At 37.1% G+C, this 19,378-nt stretch overlaps 1 protein-coding gene across 2 annotated transcripts; it reads left to right on the top strand.

Moving 5' to 3' along the window:
• The first annotated feature begins 1,176 nt into the window (after positions 1 to 1,176).
• On the top strand, positions 1,177 to 19,117 carry LOC127634441 (phospholipid scramblase 1-like). Of its 2 annotated transcripts, XM_052114010.1 has the most exons (8): positions 1,177 to 1,244; positions 2,132 to 2,220; positions 2,904 to 2,946; positions 3,092 to 3,312; positions 4,779 to 4,940; positions 5,659 to 5,817; positions 17,182 to 17,336; positions 18,709 to 19,117. In XM_052114010.1, the coding sequence occupies exons 2-7, from the start codon at positions 2,143 to 2,145 to the stop codon at positions 17,308 to 17,310; spliced, it is 792 nt and encodes a 263-aa protein (XP_051969970.1). In that variant the 5' UTR covers positions 1,177 to 1,244; positions 2,132 to 2,142; the 3' UTR covers positions 17,311 to 17,336; positions 18,709 to 19,117. The 2 variants fall into 2 exon arrangements, with proteins under 2 accessions (XP_051969970.1, XP_051969971.1); XM_052114011.1 differs by lacking the exons at positions 17,182 to 17,336; positions 18,709 to 19,117 and adding an exon at positions 6,132 to 8,785.
• Positions 19,118 to 19,378: the final 261 nt, after the last annotated feature.

The raw sequence follows: 19,378 nt of genomic DNA, 5'->3' as shown, positions 1-19,378 counted from the left end.
CGCAGACGGCGGCCGTTCACCGCGTCCGGGCGGTCGGTCTACTCCCTCCCCTGGTGGATGGCAGCTGCTATATATATATATATATATATATATATAGAACTTGAGTTCAAGCATGTACAAAATAGCTTTTTGTGCACTCAAACCAGAGCCGGCCCAAGGCATAAGCGAACTAAGCGGCTGCTTAGGGCCCCGTGGCCACTAGGAGGCCCACCAAGAGCATATGAAATGACAAATTGATTTTTTTATTTTGTGATATATCATATATATATATTATGTCAATGAACAATGGTAATTATACAAAAATGCAATATTAAACGCGATAGTAGGCCTATGTTAACGGCTGCAGGATGCAAGCATAGTTAGACAGTTAGTTGATTGAAAAGGCAGCAGCATTGCAGCCATTTCACAAAAAAGGACATATCCCGCTGGTGCAGAGAAAAGGAAAAAGAAGAAAACTGAGCAAGAGGAAAAAACAGCAAGCCTAGTCCGCCGGCAGGTCATCCACATCTACCTTTATGTGAAGTAGCTAGACTATATGTTGCAAGCTAATGTTAAAAATAAATATAAATGTACAAAACGGACAACACTAAAATACTTAAATAATGACATAAAGATCAGATGGATCTGTAACAGGATAACAAAAATATGTCTAAAACTAGCTAAGTAATATGCTGTATCATAATATATTAAGATGTCAAGGCTATTTACGGATGTTTAATCAAACGTGATCTTTCCTAATACAAGAAGATATTCTACTTAGGCTATGTTCTTGTTTTAGGAAAGATCACGTTTGATTAAACATCCGTAAATAGCCTTGACATCTTAATATATTATGATACAGCATATTACTTAGCTAGTTTTAGACATATTTTTGTTATCCTGTTACAGATCCATCTGATCTTTATGTCATTATTTAAGTATTTTAGTGTTGTCCGTTTTGTACATTTATATTTATTTTTTATATAAGAAGATACTGTTTATTTTAAGTTATTTTATTTGTATAAATATTCATTAGCCACGCCTTTACCAGCGTCTACTTAGGATTACAGGGCCAACGCAACGTTTTGAATATTAATTAGCCAAGATTTGTTCATTCGCTTCCGGGAAATCTTGACAAAAGCGTGATGACGTAAAAGCAGTCTTGGACCATGTGAGTAGCTTTTCAGCCAATGAGATGTGTTGTTTAGAATGGTGCCAAGACTCTGAAGTCAACCCGTTATACTCCTTATCATAACAAGACGCAGGTGAGTTTTTATCTTGTAAACAGATTTAGTGAGCTCGCGCCTGTTAAGCGTCATTATGTTTTTACACATGTGTTGGTCTTTATCTGTTTAGATGTTAAATCGATTGTTATTATGGACCGATCAGCTTTAAGCCCACTTGCTGGAAGAAATAAGCTGTTGTCTCTCTTCTGGTTCTGTTCAGTTTATCCTCTTAAAACGAGAACCGATTTATATCCAGATTTTTAGTTCCAATCTATTCATAACATTAATACATGAACTGCATATTGAGGTTTTTACAGTTTTATGTGTAAGCATAGTTCAGACTTCTATCATTCTCTGTGTATGAAGTACTGTAATAGCCTACAGTAATTCAGATCTGGTCAATAATACTCACCTGTGATTAAACATAAATAACCATATGATCATTGATGTTTGTTGAATAATTCATTTATTCAGGTTGTGCATTTAATCAATGATCTTTTATTAAACTGTAGGTCTGCGAGGGCAGTTTTAATCTCTATTATACAGACTCGGCACACATAAAAACACAACTTGAGTTCATTCAGAAAGACCAGTCTTGGTTTGATATTTTTGGACCTGGTGGTTTGACGTGGCTTGTCAAGCAGTGACAGCAGTCATAATTATAATACATGAAGGTTTAAATAAGCTCATATTAGATAAGAGAATGCATGTATTATTTATTTGTTACACCACTATTTAAGTGAACTGCAAAAAAGTAAAAATAAAAAACTTAAATGAAACAAGGATCACTTCCAGCATCTAAAATACAGCTTAAAATCTTACACCTAAAAAAGTCAATATCCATGTTATTTGTTAAAACCCCCCTGTAGTTGATGATAAAATCTCATTGACTCACATACACATAACTGTTCTCTTTCCCTCCACAGATAAGGTGAGCATGCAACATATGAATATGTATATGGTTCCCAATCAAGGTATACCAGGCTGTCCGCCTGGATTAGAGTACCTGACACAGGTGAGATGACCGCATCAATTTCGTGTTAAAGAAGTGAATTGTATGTACTGTATGGGTGTTTCTTCAACTTCAGGCAATTTCATGTTCCAGCGGTTGATTTTTATTAACCCTCCTATTGTTTTAAGAAACGGCAGTCTTCTTTTGTCCTTCGGGTCATTTTTGACCCATTTTAAATACCATTAAAAATGCATACATTATTGATTACAGTACAACGCCCCTAAAGACCCCCTTTAAATAAAATGTTTGTTTTGCCAAATTAATTTTGCCAAATTATGCAAAAAAATTAAAGTGTGAAAATATTATTTTGTGTGTATTTAGGATACATAAAATGTTAGCTATGAATTTACCCTTGGCAAGATAAAGGATTTGGCCATTTTATTTCAAAACCGTAAACAATATAACTTCCATCAGCGTCATTTCCACCACAGAATTCTATTAAACACAATGCAGAATATGAGATGTGCTGAAAATGACAATCTAGTGGGAATTTTCATGACTTAAATCTCCTGTGATGCATGTACATACACTGTTTTTTTAACAAGACTTTAATTTCAAGTTCACAATGCTAAAAATGGCTGAAGTTGAAGAAACACCCTCATGCAGTTTATCAGTAAACAATATCTTCGAATACCTCCATCCAAACAAATAGTTTATATTTTATTTATATATTTCTACTCTCGCAGATAGATCAACTTCTCATAAAACAGAAAGTTGAGATCATAGAAGGTATGTTACATAGACATGGACATATATTTGTCTGAATATTATGAATTAGGTCATTTAATAAAAAATAAAATAATTCATAATTAACTATAACTAATGAATAATTAAACAGTCCTGTGCCTGACCTTTTTTTTATGATTTTGTAAAGCCCTGGCAGGCTTTGAGAGCAACAACAAATATGAGATCCGTAACACGATCGGTCAGAATGTGTACTACGCAGTGGAGGAGAACGACTGTCTGACGCGCCAGTGCTGTGGCCCACTGCGATCTTTCACCATCCGCGTCCTCGATAACTTTGGACAGGAAATCATCACAGTCAACCGTCCACTCAAATGCATGTCCTGTTTCTTCCCATGTTGTCTGCAAGAGGTGATCTGCTTGGAGTTGTTTCTTGTTTCCTTTTTGTTGTAAAAGAGAACATTTACTTACACTATTGTGTATCAAAGAGCCACACTTTAATGAAGAACTTTTGCCAAAAATATTTATTTTTCCCTTATTTTTTTCTGATTTTTTATATCTCTCTGGGTGTAAATAAGGTGGCTTTGAAAAAAACTGCTTTTTTGTTCCCAATCATGTCACCTGTTACTGTTATTTTGTGTTGATACGACAAAGCAATCAAAAGTTATAGCATTACAAAAACAATTTATCCAAGTGTCCAAAAGCCTCTCCAAGCAAATAAAACCTAATAATTGGACTGATTACACATGCAAACACATAAATGACTAAAGGTTTGTAGAGCATGCAGACATGATTTTAGACATTTTACAGAATGAGTTTCATTCTGTGCCATTTGAGTCATCATTGAGTCTGTCATGTACTTGGTGCCATCTCTCTGACCAAATATGGATGATTTTTGCACCGATCTGAACCCAATCCGATCGGTTTTGCGTTCTATGATTCAACATAATTTCCGATGACGTCATCTAATCCAGGAAAGCTAACGTGTTTTCAGCCAGATTGCAAGATGCCAGATGGTGTGTGCACATTGTGCTCCGTGTGGATTATCTAATGATATATGCATCTGATTACCTTAAGTGTGGGCCTGTTTGAAAGACAATCACCTCATCTAAGTAATGGTATGTGATATTTTATGATATAAGTGAAAACATGGCATATAAGTAACCTGTTCACTTGAAACAAATGTTAAAGACATATGCTTGGCTATTACTCGCTATACATTCATCTGTGAGTAAAACAAGATGTTTTCTACTTCTAGAGCTTTCCAACAATAATATGCACAGTTCAAAACTTCTGATAAATTATCAAAACCAAACACTTCTGATTTGTTGGCAAATTTCAAAGAACTTGTTAAGTTTTGGTCATAATGCCTGCATACTTTGGAAAATAGAGCTTATAAGCTTTCAAATGATGCCTATTTTGTGTTGGACAAGTCTGTAGTTATTAATATTTTGACAATAAATTTTTCTTGCAGGTCAATCCACGCTTAAAGGGTTAAAGACCCCATAAAATGACTTGACGAGTGCAGTTTTATTTCTTGTGATGATGTATTTATTGAATCTGGATGTTGTGGCTACTCTTTTCAAATAGCCTTGGTCCTTCTCCAGAAACAGAAAGACTGTACGTTGGATGCAGTATGCATATATGTTCTTAAAGTTAATTTCGTTAACTTTTATGAGTTCACTAGCAAATACTGTAAATGGCTTCAAAGCTTACAGGACTAAAAGCCAAAAAACTAAATTTTGATTTCATGAGGTCTTTAAACCAAAAGTAACCGCATTGCTTTCTCTTGATGTTTCATGTTCAAACAAGACCTCATGTTTATTAGGATGTTTCTGAACCACATTTCTCCTTCTCATCCTCTCCTCCTGCTTCAGTTGGAGGTCCAGGCTCCTCCAGGGAACACAGTGGGATATATTCTACAGCAGTGGCACCCTTTCTTCCCCAAGTTCACCATTCAGAATGAACACAGACAGCCAGTTCTCAAGCTCCATGGCCCTTTCTGTGGCTGGAGCTGCCTGCCAGATGTGGATTTTGAGGTATCTTTGCCCAAACACCCTGTGATCAAACTTTATAAACGTAATGGGACATTAAACGAATGGTTCATCCAAAAATAAAGAATTCTATCATCAGTTACTCACCTCATATTGTTCCAAGTCTGAATGACTTTCTAATTAAATGGAACACAAAAGCAGATGTTGAACATAATGCTCACACAGCTCTTTCCCATGGATTTTGGATTGCTTTTATGCTGCCTTTATGAGTTTTTGGGGGTCTCAAAGTTTTGAATACCATTCACTTGCATTATATAGAACTACAGAGCTGAGATATTCTTCTAAAAATCTTAATTTGTGTTCTGCAGAAGAAAGAAAGTCATGCTCATCTCGAATGGCAGGAGGGTGAGTAAATCATGAGAGAATTTTCTTTTTGGGTGAACTATCTCATTAAATAAAAAAATGCAATAAAAGAGCATTTTCACTAGTGCTGTTAGCCTTTTGGACTCCACTGTAAATGTTCAAAAATATCTATATTACAGTATGTTACATTGCCGCTGCTATCTGTTTAGGCCTTGTCTATGAATGTCCTCTAGAGGGAAGTGTTATTCAGATTATGCAATATTCCAAGTACATGTGCATGCATATGGGTTATTATTTTAGCATTGGGAGATTTCAGTGATCTAGCAATGATTTTAAACTTGACATTTTTAAACATGATTTATCTGTTTTATCTTTTATCTGTGTGTATGTCTGTTGAAAGATTTTAACAATGGATGAAGTCCGTATCGGGAAGATCAGCAAGCAGTGGACCGGACTTCTCCGGGAGGCGTTCACTGATGCGGACAACTTTGGAATTCAGTTCCCAATGGATCTTGATGTGAGAATGAAGGCTGTGATGATCGGAGCCTGCTTTCTTATTGTGAGTATAAGAATACAACTATTTAAAACATCATTCTTAAAGGGATAGTTTACCCAAAAAGGACGATTTGGTCATCATTTACGCACCATCTTGCTGTTTCACGCCCATATATCTTTCTTTTCATGTTAAGCAATTAAGCAGAAAGTTAGCTTTAGTCACAATTCACTTTTAGTCCATGAAAAAAGTAATGAAAGTGAATGTGACTGAGACTAAACATCTGCCTAACATTGCTTTTGTACTCCACAGAAGAAAGTATGTGATACAGGTTTGGAGCAACCCTTTAAGTCTTTGTAATTATTTACCCCCCCCCACAGGATTTCATGTTTTTTGAAACGAATAACTAACTGCTATGCAGAGGCACGTGAGGTTGGCTCTGTGAAAACAGTTGAAAAAGAAGACTCGACATTTACCTTTGCACAACATACATCTGTGAATGCAAAATGAATGCTTGTGAATATGAATAGAAGAAGAAGAAGAATGAGCTTTTATAAATTTTGTGAAGTCGCTTCAGGTGTGTGATATAACTGCTTGTACTAACTAAAGTGTATTGTTTTATTTTTTTTTATACACAACAGATTATTGTGAATATTTGCTGCCATAGATAGCTTTTTAAAGATATAGTTCACACACAAAGGAAAATTCGGGCATCATTTACTCACCCACATGTCATTTCAAAACCGTATAACTTTTTTTCTTTCATGGAACACAAAAGGACCTGTTTAAAATATGTCCTTGCTGCTCTTTTCCATACTATGAAAGTGAATTGGGGACTGGGGTCTGTGGAGTTCCAAAAAATTATTAAAAATGGTTAATTGAAATAATGAACTATTATTCCAAAAAATTTAACTTAACATATAGTTAAATTTTTGTGTCCTGAACCAACAAAATATATACTATTATTAACATAAAAGTTGTTTTACTCTGTTTGAACTCTTCGTTTACTGATTAATAACCCAAAATATATATTTGCATGCAAACATGTATGGCAGGCTGTTGCAAGTGGTCAAAAACATCATTTTGTTGTGTCAATGAGTAGCAATTTCTTATTTATTGTATGATTTACTTAGTGTATATCCTTTTTGTTTTGTGTCAACATAAGCTATATTATAATTTGTGAAATGAAGGTAATTTTTAGAGGTACCCAGTGTTTCCACTAGATGGCAATGCTGATCTTTAAGCAAACATAACTACTTTGTTTTATGTTTAAGTTTTCTTGTCATTCAGTTAATGTGTATTTGCAAATGAAATGAAATATTATTAATGTTTGATATGACTCAGGTATGCTAACCATCAATGCTTTGTGAATCCCTATTAATGTATAGTTCACATTGTACTGTAACAGAATGTATTCTAAGCGAGGTACTGTTCTAGTTTGTGTAAACTACTTATTTTGGCACATTACTAATGTTGGAGTTTCAATAGTTCATCCAGTGGTAAACATCATTTTATAAATTACTGTCTTATTTAAGAATTTTGTGGTCTATTAACTTATTTCTGTCACTTTTAGTTGACACATTTCATTATATTTGTCTTGAAGGAAACTTTGTCTTTGAATGTTTAGTCAGACAAACACTTTGTCGAATGAAACTTTTAGGCATCAGCGTAATGAAAATCACATGAGGCGTTAAAGTCTGATCTGAGTTGCAATAAATGGTGAATTGTTTAGTAGAGGATGCAACTCTCATGGGCAATGCTATTCTGTCCGATCATTCGGTTTCATCTGTCCGGCAGATTTGCTATTATTAATACTTTGACTATCTTTAGTATTAAATTAGCCTTAATCCAGATTCACACACACTTAGTGAGCGAAGTGTGAGTGACGCATTGCATTTGGGCTTTCACATCGGCAAAGTCTCTATTCTAGGTTTCTACAGCAATGGCGAGCAGTCGCTTGCACATTTTTATCAGCGTACTTGGGCGTAATTGGTTAATATATCAAAACTCTTTCAAGACAAGTCAGTCCACTCTGGACTGACACATCTTTGGAACACTCTTGGGCAGGATGGACAGCTATTTTCTTTATAAGCAAGTGACATAAATGTACAGCTCTCATCTACTTGAATGGGGAAAGACTGACATTTCCAAAAAGGTTGGTCAAGATACAGACCTATACATTGTAGTGTATAGTAGGTTCGGTTTAAATATTGTTTATTTGCCGTTGCGTCTTTTCTATAATTTCCTGATTTTTTACCCAAAAATAGTGTAATTTTTTCACCCTGATCCGCTTAGTTCAACGTAAGCTGCATGGCAAAAATAGGCTCAATGCTGAAACTATCCACTCACTGGTATGTCTGGGATGCTTCACCTCACGACTCACACTTGCAATGTGAAGGGTGTAATCTGTTAATATGGGCGTTGAAACGAAAACACGCTGCTCGTGCGCCGCTCACAGAGGATATGTGAAACCAGAGTTACTGTCTCTTAGATGTTGGAAACTAAAAGGAATAAGGACTCTAAAGGAGCAAGCAAGCCAAGCATCAGAATAGAGCACAACACAAAAAAATAAAATAAGTTCCTCCATAGCTAGAATTGATTATTAACAAGCATTTATAAACCTTCAAAGAAAGACCGACAGAGGGAGCTCTGATGTTGTTAATTAACGAAATATGCTTCTGTTGAAGCCATCAGTCCATGTTATTTCAACTTCAATAAATAAAAAAAAAGTAATTCAATAAAAAAATGGTGAATAACTACACTACCCACGATCCAGCAGAGAACTTTCCATTATTCAACAAACAAGGCAAACAAAGGGCGGCAAAAGAGCTCTGCAGCGACCACCTGCTCACATATTACACTGTGAATGACGCAATCAAGTCTCCCTACACTCTTAACACTACTTATATATGTTTATACAGTATATCAAAGTGTTTTGCAATATGCTTTATTGATTTAAAGTTGTTGATTATAAGTGTAGAATCATTGTATTTAGTTTAAAATAGTTCAATAGTATAAAAATAAATAAAAAATGTTTCCCAATGTTTTTAATTCAATTTCATTATTTGCAGTGCTTCATAGGATTTCAGCTTATTCCCTCATTAAAGACGGTACAGTAAGTACACAGTCTTGTACTGTAATGGGTAAAGTGTCTGCTTAAGGAAGAGGCGGGAACCAGCTGAGCAGTCAACATAAACTTTTAATGGTATAGAAAACTGAAACAGAACATAAAACACAAAGACACATGCACACACACAGCAGCTGAGTGTATGTCTATCCCTCTGGCATCACCGGCTCTTCCTTTATCCCTCTCCCGCTGATTCAGTGACTCGGCGCAGGCCTTGCAACCTCACGGCCCCAGCCATGCCCTCCTCCTCGTCACATCACACTCCTCCACCGCCCGATTCATGCTGGGGAAACCTCTGGCTTGACATACTCCCCTCCCTTCCTGGAGGGGAGGTGTTGCCCTTCCGGTTGTCCTTCTGCCGCCAGGTCTTCCCCGACTCATTGGACCCTGAGAGAGACGAGGGGAGGGAGAGAGGAGAGGGAAAGAACGAGTTGGAGAGACAGAGAGTGGAGAGAGAGAGAAAAGCTGGCTTGCTGGTTGCGGACACGCCGTCCACTGGTCCTGAGCCGCTCCGTCCCCTGGTAGATGACAGCGGGTCATCCGCCCACTGGTGGACTGCAGCGGTTCCTCCACTTCCTGACAGACGGCAGCAGCTCCTCCGTCCCCTGGCGGACGGTAATGGCTCCTCCGCCCTCTGGCAGATGGCAGCGGCTCCTCCGTCTCCTGGTGGACAGCAGCAGCAAGTTCTTCCAGACAGCGTGCGCTTCCTCCTTCCTGGGTTTCGAAACCAATGTAACGGGCAAAGTCTCTGCTTAAGGGAAAGTAGGAAGGGGGAACCGGCTGAGCAGTCAACGTAAACTTTTAATGGTATAAAGAAACTGAAACATAACATAAAACACACAGAAATGCCAGCACACACATAGCGGCCGTGTGCGTCTCTCTCTCTCGCTCTGGCATCCCCGGCTCTTCCAGTATCCCTCTTCCACTGATTCGGTGACTCGTCGCCGGACGTGCAATCTCACGGTCCTGCCACGCCCTCCTCCTCTTCACATGTACTTTAGTCTTTTTGTCTGATTTTCCTATGTTAATTGAAATCAGATGAATTAAAATTAAAATTTTGAATGTTGTGATTCATATCAGAGCTGGTTGGTTTGGTATATGGCTTTTAGATCCCTTTATGAGGGATTTTATGAAATCCCTAGATAAGAACAAAATTTTTTCAGATTCAAGAAGCACCGTTGTGCTCTATTGGGCTTAGTATTGTTCATACTTAATGTTAGGCATCTGAATAAGCCCCTTACTTTATAAACTACTTTACTAAGCAATCAGACATTATATGTGGAAGAAGACAAAATAGTTTTATTAAAGAGATAGTTCACCCAAAAATTAAAATTCTCTTGTCATTTACTCACCCTCATGCCATCCCGTATGTGTAGGACCTTCGTCTGCTGAACACAAACAACACGGCACGATCATGATTTTAAGCTTGATTAACTTCGTAGTGCTTGACGTATGTGCAGAGTGCTACATGGTGCTAGGAAGTGTAATCAAGCTTGAAATCAAGATCACCAAGTAGACTGCTGATGTCAAGATTTATTGTGGAAAAGGAGTTATATTATGGCCTATTTTGATCTAACACCTATTGTATTGCTACAGAAGAAATGGATTAAACCATGGAGTCTTACTGTTTAATTTTTGTGCTTTTAAGTATTGGTCACCATTCACGAAATTCAAACATATAATTCCCGATGACTGTTCGATGCACAGGACATTGGGAGTTTATATCAATTTGCATGAACCACCAACAGAATGTGAGCAAAAAAAGAAAAAGACAAATTCAGCTGCCAAGCAGAATGCTGATTTGCTCTTGGATGCCCTGTGAATTATGGACAAAGCTCGGATTGTGTGCAGTCTATCTGGTTGCAAGGTTTGCAAAGAACAAATAATTCTTGAGGCCTCTAAATTGTATTTGAATCATTCAGGTGACATTACAGAACAGTTTTGCATTGCTTTACAACAAACTGCTATGACTAACAGAAAAGCTGAGGAGAGATTGATGCACACTATGTACTGTTTTAAGAGTCAGCCTTTCTTTCTGTAATGGGGCATTTACTTACTGGCTAAAGCATACGCAAAATAAAATGTCATGACCGGTATGTAATCATGTGCAATGACCCAGATTTCATGGTTTGAACATTTCTCTTTTTGTAATTATGAGTGTACTTGACTATGCTTCTGAAATTACAAAAATGTCCTTTTCAGGCCTGCAATGAACCTAAATGGTATATTCATTTCAAAGTACAATTGAAAACATTAGATTTTTCTGAAGAACCTCTCACCAAAATGTTAGGGTGTTCTGGATGGTTATCAGAGCATTGCTATGATTACTAGTGGGGTTGTGCGATGTGGCTACAAAAAATAAATTTTTCAGCTTATTGATGATATTCTATATATGTCTCGATAATTATATATTAGTTCTGAAATGCCATTACTAGTGTTTAAATCAGAGGAATCATAATTTCAACCAAACAGCCATTGTAACCAAGTATACTCAAAATGTTTAATGCATGAAATAAAAATCTAAAAATAATCAAGGCATGTTTTCCACAGTTTTTTCACTCAATTAACACAAGGAATAACAATTTCTTATAATTTTAATTAGATGCACCAATAAAAATATGGTATATATATTTATTTAAGGATTAAATTTGTTTTGTACAACATTAATATATTTTTGTCATATTTACTTCAATTAGAGCTTTTATTTTGGCAGAAATCTGAAAGTAGTTATTTACTTCAACTACAGTTTTTAGTTTGGCGGAAATCTGAAAGTACTTATTTACTTCACCTAGACCTTTTATTTTGGCAGAAATCTGAAAGTACTTATTTACTTCACCTAGAGCTTTTATTTTGGCAGAAATCTGAAAGTACTTATTTACTTCACCTAGAGCTTTTATTTTGGCAGAAATCTGAAAGTACTTATTTACTTCACCTAGAGCTTTTATTTTGGCAGAAATCTGAAAGTACTTATTTACTTCACCTAGAGCTTTTATTTTGGCAGAAATCTGAAAGTACTTATTTACTTCACCTAGAGCTTTATTTTGGCAGAAATCTGAAAGTACTTATTTACTTCACCTAGAGCTTTTATTTTGGCAGAAATCTGAAAGTACTTATTTACTTCACCTAGAGTTTTTATTTTGGCGGAAATCTGAAAGTACTTATTTACTTCACCTAGAGCTTTTATTTTGGCAGAAATCTGAAAGTACTTATTTACTTCACCTAGAGTTTTATTTTGGCGGAAATCTGAAAGTACTTATTTACTTCACCTAGAGCTTTTATTTTGGCAGAAATCTGAAAGTACTTATTTACTTCACCTAGAGCTTTTATTTTGGCAGAAATCTGAAAGTACTTATTTACTTCACCTAGAGCTTTTATTTTGGCAGAAAACTGAAAGTACTTATTTACTTCACCTAGAGCTTTTATTTTGGCAGAAATCTGAAAGTACTTATTTACTTCACCTAGAGCTTTTATTTTGGCAGAAATCTGAAAGTACTTATTTACTTCACCTAGAGCTTTTATTTTGGCGGAAATCTGAAAGTACTTTTTTACTTCACCTAGAGCTTTTATTTTGGCAGAAATCTGAAAGTACTTATTTTTACTTCACCTAGAGCTTTTATTTTGGCAGAAATCTGAAAGTACTTATTTACTTCACCTAGAGCTTTTATTTTGGCAGAAATCTGAAAGTACTTATTTACTTCACCTAGAGCTTTTATTTTGGCGGAAATCTGAAAGTACTCATTTACTTCACCTAGAGCTTTTATTTTGGCAGAAATCTGAAAGTACTTATTTACTTCACCTAGAGCTTTTATTTTGGCGGAAATCTGAAAGTACTTATTTACTTCACCTAGAGCTTTTATTTTGGCAAAAATAAGTGCATTGTGTATTTAACAGTTTGCAGTGTTGCTCGCTACGAATTTGGTGAAACAATGTAACATTTTCTGTGAAAATGTGCTCCATTTTTATATTTGTACAAAAACTTGTAGCAGTTAAAAATATTTGGAATTTTGTGAATGTGTGAACTTGCAGCACTTTGTTTCACAATATGCAAACTGCTCTATGACCGCTTAAAAAGTGTATCATGATCCCCATTCTCGCATAAACAGCCTGTTACCACACAGACCATGTATTCAATAATTAAAATCTCAGCCTTTGTGGCTTAATAATCACAAATAAAATACTGAGATTTTGATGTTATTTTATAATTGTGCAGCCCTGAAGAAATTAGTCTAATGACACGCTCTTTAGGAAATATTGTGGCCAAATAATAAGCACACTACAGTCATGATGATATATTTAACATTTTGCTTAATTTTAAATCGGCAACAAATAATCGCAATAATAGTGTGCATATTCAATAGGGGAAGTGACCCAATTGAGCCCACGTATCATATAAGCCCACATTTTATTTAGAAAAATAAAAAAGACAGAAAGCAAGAGAAAAAAAAATTGTTGCAGGGGAAATGCACACATTTGTTGGTATCGTTTGACTTTTTATTTGTAGCCAATCAAATGTTTAATTTGGTAACATGCTAGCACTGTTTGGTGGCCATTTTGGAATTGTTCCAAAACTACACTGTTTTAGATGACCTAAAAAAAAAAAAGCAATTCTTCTGGAGTCAGATGATCAAACCAGGCGGAATGATAAACAATTTGAAATTAAGAGATTAATAAATCAAATGGTACTTGATATTATTTATTTTCTTTGTATTTATCTGTAATACTTTGTATTTGAACAGATGGATTTCATGAGTTTCTGGAGCTAGTGCAGGACACTGCCTGAGTGATTCTTACATAGATGCAGTAAAAGAAAATAAATCACTAAAAACTGCTGATAAACACATTAAATTTTAATATTTAAGAAGCTTCTTATGCTCAAACTTATTGCTCTGTCTGTAATTATAATCCAGAAATATAACTTTGGTTTCAAGCAGGCTTATAAGGAACAGGGCCTTTGAAAACATGTTTCCTCAAAGCTTAAAAGCTGAATAATGGGGGATGGGTAGCTCAGCAAGTAAATATGCTGACTACCACCCCTGGAGTCCTGAGTTTGAATCCAGGGTGTGCTGAGTGACTCTAGCCAGGTCTCCTAAGCAACCAAATTGGCCCAGTTGCTGAGGAGGGTAGAGTCACATGGGGTAACATCCTCTTGGTTGCTATAATGTTGTTCGCTCTCAGTGGGGAGTGTGGTGAGTTGTGCGTGGATGCTATGTGTCCACAGTAACATGCTCTATGTTGTAAAATATAATGTTTTTTATTCATGAAAAAAATACTCAAAATGATTTAAGTTTATTTTCCACTGACCTCTATTGTTCCTTATAAGCCCACTGAGCAAATAACCTATTGAACCTCATATTAAACTGAATTCATTGTCATTTTTAAAAGCATTGTGTGCTTATTAAGAACACATTTAGGCTTAAATGGTACACATGTTCCTTATAAGCCCCACTCTGGACTTTTCACATTTGCAATAAAATAAAGTAAATTAATTTTGTCAGTTTATCACAAAACATAACATGAGTGTTTAGAAAAGCGATACTCTTAGATTTTTATTGATTCATTTTATTGGAAGGCTGTTAACATTTATTTAAGAAAACATGTAAAACTTAGATTTGGGTGGGCATAATTGGGTCACTTCCCCCTATATCTTCCAGCCCTAGTTGCTAGGGTGTTCTGGGTGGTTGCTAGGTGAAAGGTACTGGCTCAAGTCAAAAGAGCCAACCTCCAATTCCCTATGATATTCTGGTCTCTATATAGTTTTTATAGCTCAACTGGTAGAGCATGGTGCTAGCTACACCAAGGCCAGGGTTTGAACAGGAAGTCAACTTGCTACCAAATGTTCCTGTACCCCAAATCAACCCCATTTGCCTACTGCCAAGTACTATCTCCCCTAAGAAATTCTTGCATCAATTTAAATATGTTTAATTTCTCCTGTGGTGCTAATAGTGCATTGCGCTGGAACAGTCACATTTACTATTGCATGATGAAAGTCAGCAAGCGAAATACAGTCATCTCAGTGGGAATCTATGCGATCATATATCTTGCACAATGGACTTCCGGTGGTGAAGAGTTTCCTGATGGGAGAATGGTGTAAACAAACCATTCACAGAACAGGTCAAACTGAAATCAGGGATGGGTTGAAGCTGCTAAATGTTTATTTAAGCTGCTATCAGTGTGAGTAGAAGACTAGGACTGAACAGCTGGCTTGTGTCTCCATTTTTGTTTAATGACAGAAAAGGGGAATGTTTTTATTTATTTTTTTAAGTGTCAGAGCCTACATATACATTTACTCTCACCTAAAACAATTCAGTTCAAGAAATAGTTCAACCAAAAATTGTAATTCTTTCATGTCATTCCAAACCTGTTGTGATTTCCATTCTTCCGTGGAACACAATAAAGAGAAGTTTAGCACAATCTTCAAGAAAGTAATGAAATTATCTTAAAAGTAGCACATTCATGGTGGTCTGGGAAGCTGAGCAAGTATTGACGCTGACTACCTCCCCTGGAGTCGCGAGTTTGAATCCAGGGTGTGCTGAGGGACTCCAGCCAGGTCTCCTAATCAACCAAATTGGCCCGGTTGCTAGGGAGGGTAGAGTCACATGGGGTAAACTCCTTGTGGTCGCAATAATGTGAGGTTCTCACTCTTGGTGGGGCAATCTCCTAGTTACAGTAAGAATGTGCTTTATAGTATTAATAATTAATACTATTTAATAAAAGGCATGCTGTCTTTGTATTTCTTAACAGATCTGTTGATAATCCTTTGTCCCCAGTAAAGCAGAAGTAAATGTCCTCCCTTGCCTTGAACAGAGACAACAGAAAGCCTGGAGAAGAAAAGGACTGCTGTCTTGACTGAAGTGAAAAGAACCGTGAAAATGTAGTGAAAAAGTGGGAAAAGCATATTACCTATATAAGTGGTGATCCAGGACTCGCCAATGGTTTCAGAATTTCAAAACAGGTGGCTTGCCCTGTTCACAGTAAGTAAAGTAAAGGCCGAAATATACTTCATGCAAGTACGCAGACGCGAGCACTTCGCCAATGCGTGGACCCGGTGTACATACATTATGCTCTGGCATTGCGGTTACAAACCTCTGACCACAAGAGGGCAATAGATTTTCTAGGCGTGACCACAAAACCAGTACTGTGCCAGAAACCAGGACAATGCTGCCTTCGGAGGCTGTGTATATGGAGACAGGATGAAAATAAGGTGCTTTTCAAACTGCGGAGACTAGTTTCCTTAAGCGTACCATTCATTCAAAACAGCTGTCAGTTAAGCCATTAACTGATTAGGCAGCAAGCCAGCTGCTTACGTTTTCAGATGCAGCTCAGACGTGGTAGATGAGTCGATAGTTGAGGAGTGGGGAGAGACAGAGAAAAAGGTTTGTTTGAATGAACTAGGTCAACTCAAATTGCTGGCTGAGTCCGCCATGACAGTTGTTGATTAAAAGTTGAAAATCAGCACTAGCACCTCTTGCGGCAAAGCTGAGAATGCAGTGTGTACTTGTGTTGTGTTATGAATTGTGCATGGACACATTTCACAATGCAACGACATGTGAAATCGAGTTTCTTGCGGAACATAAAGGGATGTATTTCGTATACAGGGGGATTTATAAAGAATGATGCTATCACTGATTTCTAAGCAAGAGGAATAGCAACTTGCTTGGAATCTTAAATTAAATGAGCACCAAAAAGTGTCAAATGTAGTCCATAGGACTCTTGTGCCATATCACAAGTCTTCTTCCAGCATACGATCACTTTGTGTGATGAACAAAACAAAATTAGAGTTATCCACAAAATTAATTGATCAACTCGTGGACACAGAGCTCAAATCAAATACTGCAACAGGTCAACACCAATCCTCATTGGTTCTCGGGCATCTCATGACCAAACGTCATTACTTCCAAATAGGTTTGATGTAATTGACTGATTGCTGTACTTTTAAGTTATAAAGTGAGTCAATGTCATCTGCTATTTTATGTAAATCGGTAATCGTGACATTCTTCAAAACATCTCCTTTTAGTATTTTGTAGAATGGGTGTGTCAAATGGGTTTGAAAAAGTGTCAAATCGGATTGGAAAGACATGAAGTGGAGTAAATAATGGCGTGAGTTTTGGTCGGGACTGTATGATTAATTAATGGCAGACCGGGACAGTATTTGGGCAAGCCTTTTGAAAACAATGTTTATTTTTTCAATGTAATTTTGTAGCACAGAAATTACACATACAAAGATTTCAGTTTTAAGAACACCTGACAGAACAGTGTTGCATCTCTAACTCTAAAGCTTCCTTTTCTTGTTCTTTTCTTCTCAGATGCCTCCAAAATTCAAGTGGATAACGACTTTGCCCCTACAGTCTAAATTCTTGGTACAGCTGGACAGACAAACTGATAATCTAATAAAGGTTTCAAAAACAAAGGAGGTGCTACTGGACAGAATATAGCATGCATAATGGTGCATGTTGCCAAAGTGTGTGCTAATTTCTTTAGTATTGATTCTAATCTTTAACTAAAATCTAAGAGCTATAATGTAATTCTGACTCATAAACTGCAGAGAGAAAACATCAAGTGGGCCAAAGAGTACCAGATACCGTAATTTCCGGACTATAAGCCGCAACTTTTTTCCCACGCTTTGAACCTCGCGGCTTAAACAACGATGCGGCTAATATATGGATTTTTCCCGCTTTCAAATTTTATTTAAAAAAAAAATAAACATTCTGTGACGTGCTCAGTTTTTTGGCAGCGTGAAGCTTTCATTAGACCAATGAAATTGCCGAACGGGTTAAGGTCAAACAACTTTTTTGTTTACTGATTAGATTAATTCGAGCGCGCTCAAACTTCCCATCATTCTGATTACGGTAGTCATTTTGTCACCCTCAAGACACGGAGAAATGCATATGATGCAGCTTTCAAGTTGAAGGCGATTGAGCTGGCTGTTGGAAAAGGAAATAGAGCTGCTGCACGGGAGACATTGGAAACAGCAGCGTGATGAATTGACTCAGTGCAAAAAGACAACTAAAGCTGAGGCTATTCAACTCCGACACCGAAGGAGATGACTTCAGCGCTTTCATGTGCACAAGAGGAGGAAGATAGTGACCAATGACTTTCTTGCTAGGCTACTGTTTACTGCAAATTTTTTTATTTTTTGTTACAAGCCGTGTGTGGCAGCGGGGGCGTGGTAAGGGCGCTTACACCTGAGCTAATGTCTAACACCTGTCTCTAATTTCAGTAAGCGTGGGGAGAGCGGCATAAAAAGGCAGCAGAGAGAGAGAGTGAGTGAGTGAGTGAGTGACAGAGAGACACACACACGTCAGTCTAGTGTTTTCGCATAGAAGTCCAAGAATTGAGAAACTTTATAAAATTGATTGTAAACATTGCTGTGGCCATTAAAAGCCTTACCTGGAACGTCAAGTGCCCTGCTTCACGTGTCCTTCTTGGGAAAACTGTCACACTGGCACCAGTGTGACAGTTTTCAGCACTTGATGTAAGCGCCCTTACCGCTTTTCTCTCCCGGACGGGCGCTTGACCACGCCCCCGCTGCCACACCGTGTTTCGTTAAAGCCTATTTATTTTTGTTACAAGCCGTGTTTCGTTAAAGCCTGTGTAAAGGTCATTTGTTTCAATGTACCGGTAGGTATAGACAGGTGCGGCTTATTTATGTTCAAAATAATATTTTTTTTAAAATGTAGTGGGTGCGGCTTATATTCAGGTGCGCTCAATAGTCCGGAAATTACGGTAGTATCAATTTATAAGTATCATTTTAGTACTGACCTTTATGTTGCACATATTTCAGAAAACTTGGTAAAGGGTAATTTTTTGTTGTTGTTGTTTCTTGGCCTTAGAACTGCAACCATGGACAAGCTGAGAGGGAGATGGGCCAGACCACCTTGGGGCAATCCACAAAGAGCCGGAGGACTTTTAAGGGATGACTGATACTGTGGACTAAATAGCAACCTGTCTAGCATTTCCTTGGATGAGTACTGACTGATTTATACTCAACTCGAACTACCCTTGGAGTTTAAATTTTAAGGTACTGATGAACACAAATGAGCAGGATGTTCATTGTTCACGTATATTTACTGCTACTCATTGAATCTGTGTTGAAGATGTGGACCTCCTCTGTAAAAACGTATTTTTCCTGAGTGATAATAAGCTGGTAAAATATTTTTTGAGTGCATGTCAGGAAAGACAATATTGTGTTTTAGCTCTGGACAGTGCAGAAAATTAAGAAATAATAAAGGTTGGGTGCAATTTCCCTCCAATAACCAGGGTAAATGATGGCTTTGTGTGAAAGATGGTTTAAATTGTGCTGGTTTGCTTACAAACCAAACAATGATGTTATTGGCTACATATACAAGCTGTGAGAACTCCTGGAATCAACAAATGGAATTTCCTGTATGTGTGAAGACCACACATTTAAACAGAGGTCCTGCAAACATCTGTGCACACACTGCTGGGAGATACAGTCTACAGTGGGATGGGACATTGAGAACTGGCTCAGGAGACAGTGCG

The sequence above is a fragment of the Xyrauchen texanus genome, chromosome 41 (assembly GCF_025860055.1).
Source record: "Xyrauchen texanus isolate HMW12.3.18 chromosome 41, RBS_HiC_50CHRs, whole genome shotgun sequence".
NCBI lineage: Eukaryota > Metazoa > Chordata > Actinopteri > Cypriniformes > Catostomidae > Xyrauchen > Xyrauchen texanus.
This window is presented reverse-complemented; position numbering and strand designations above follow the sequence as displayed.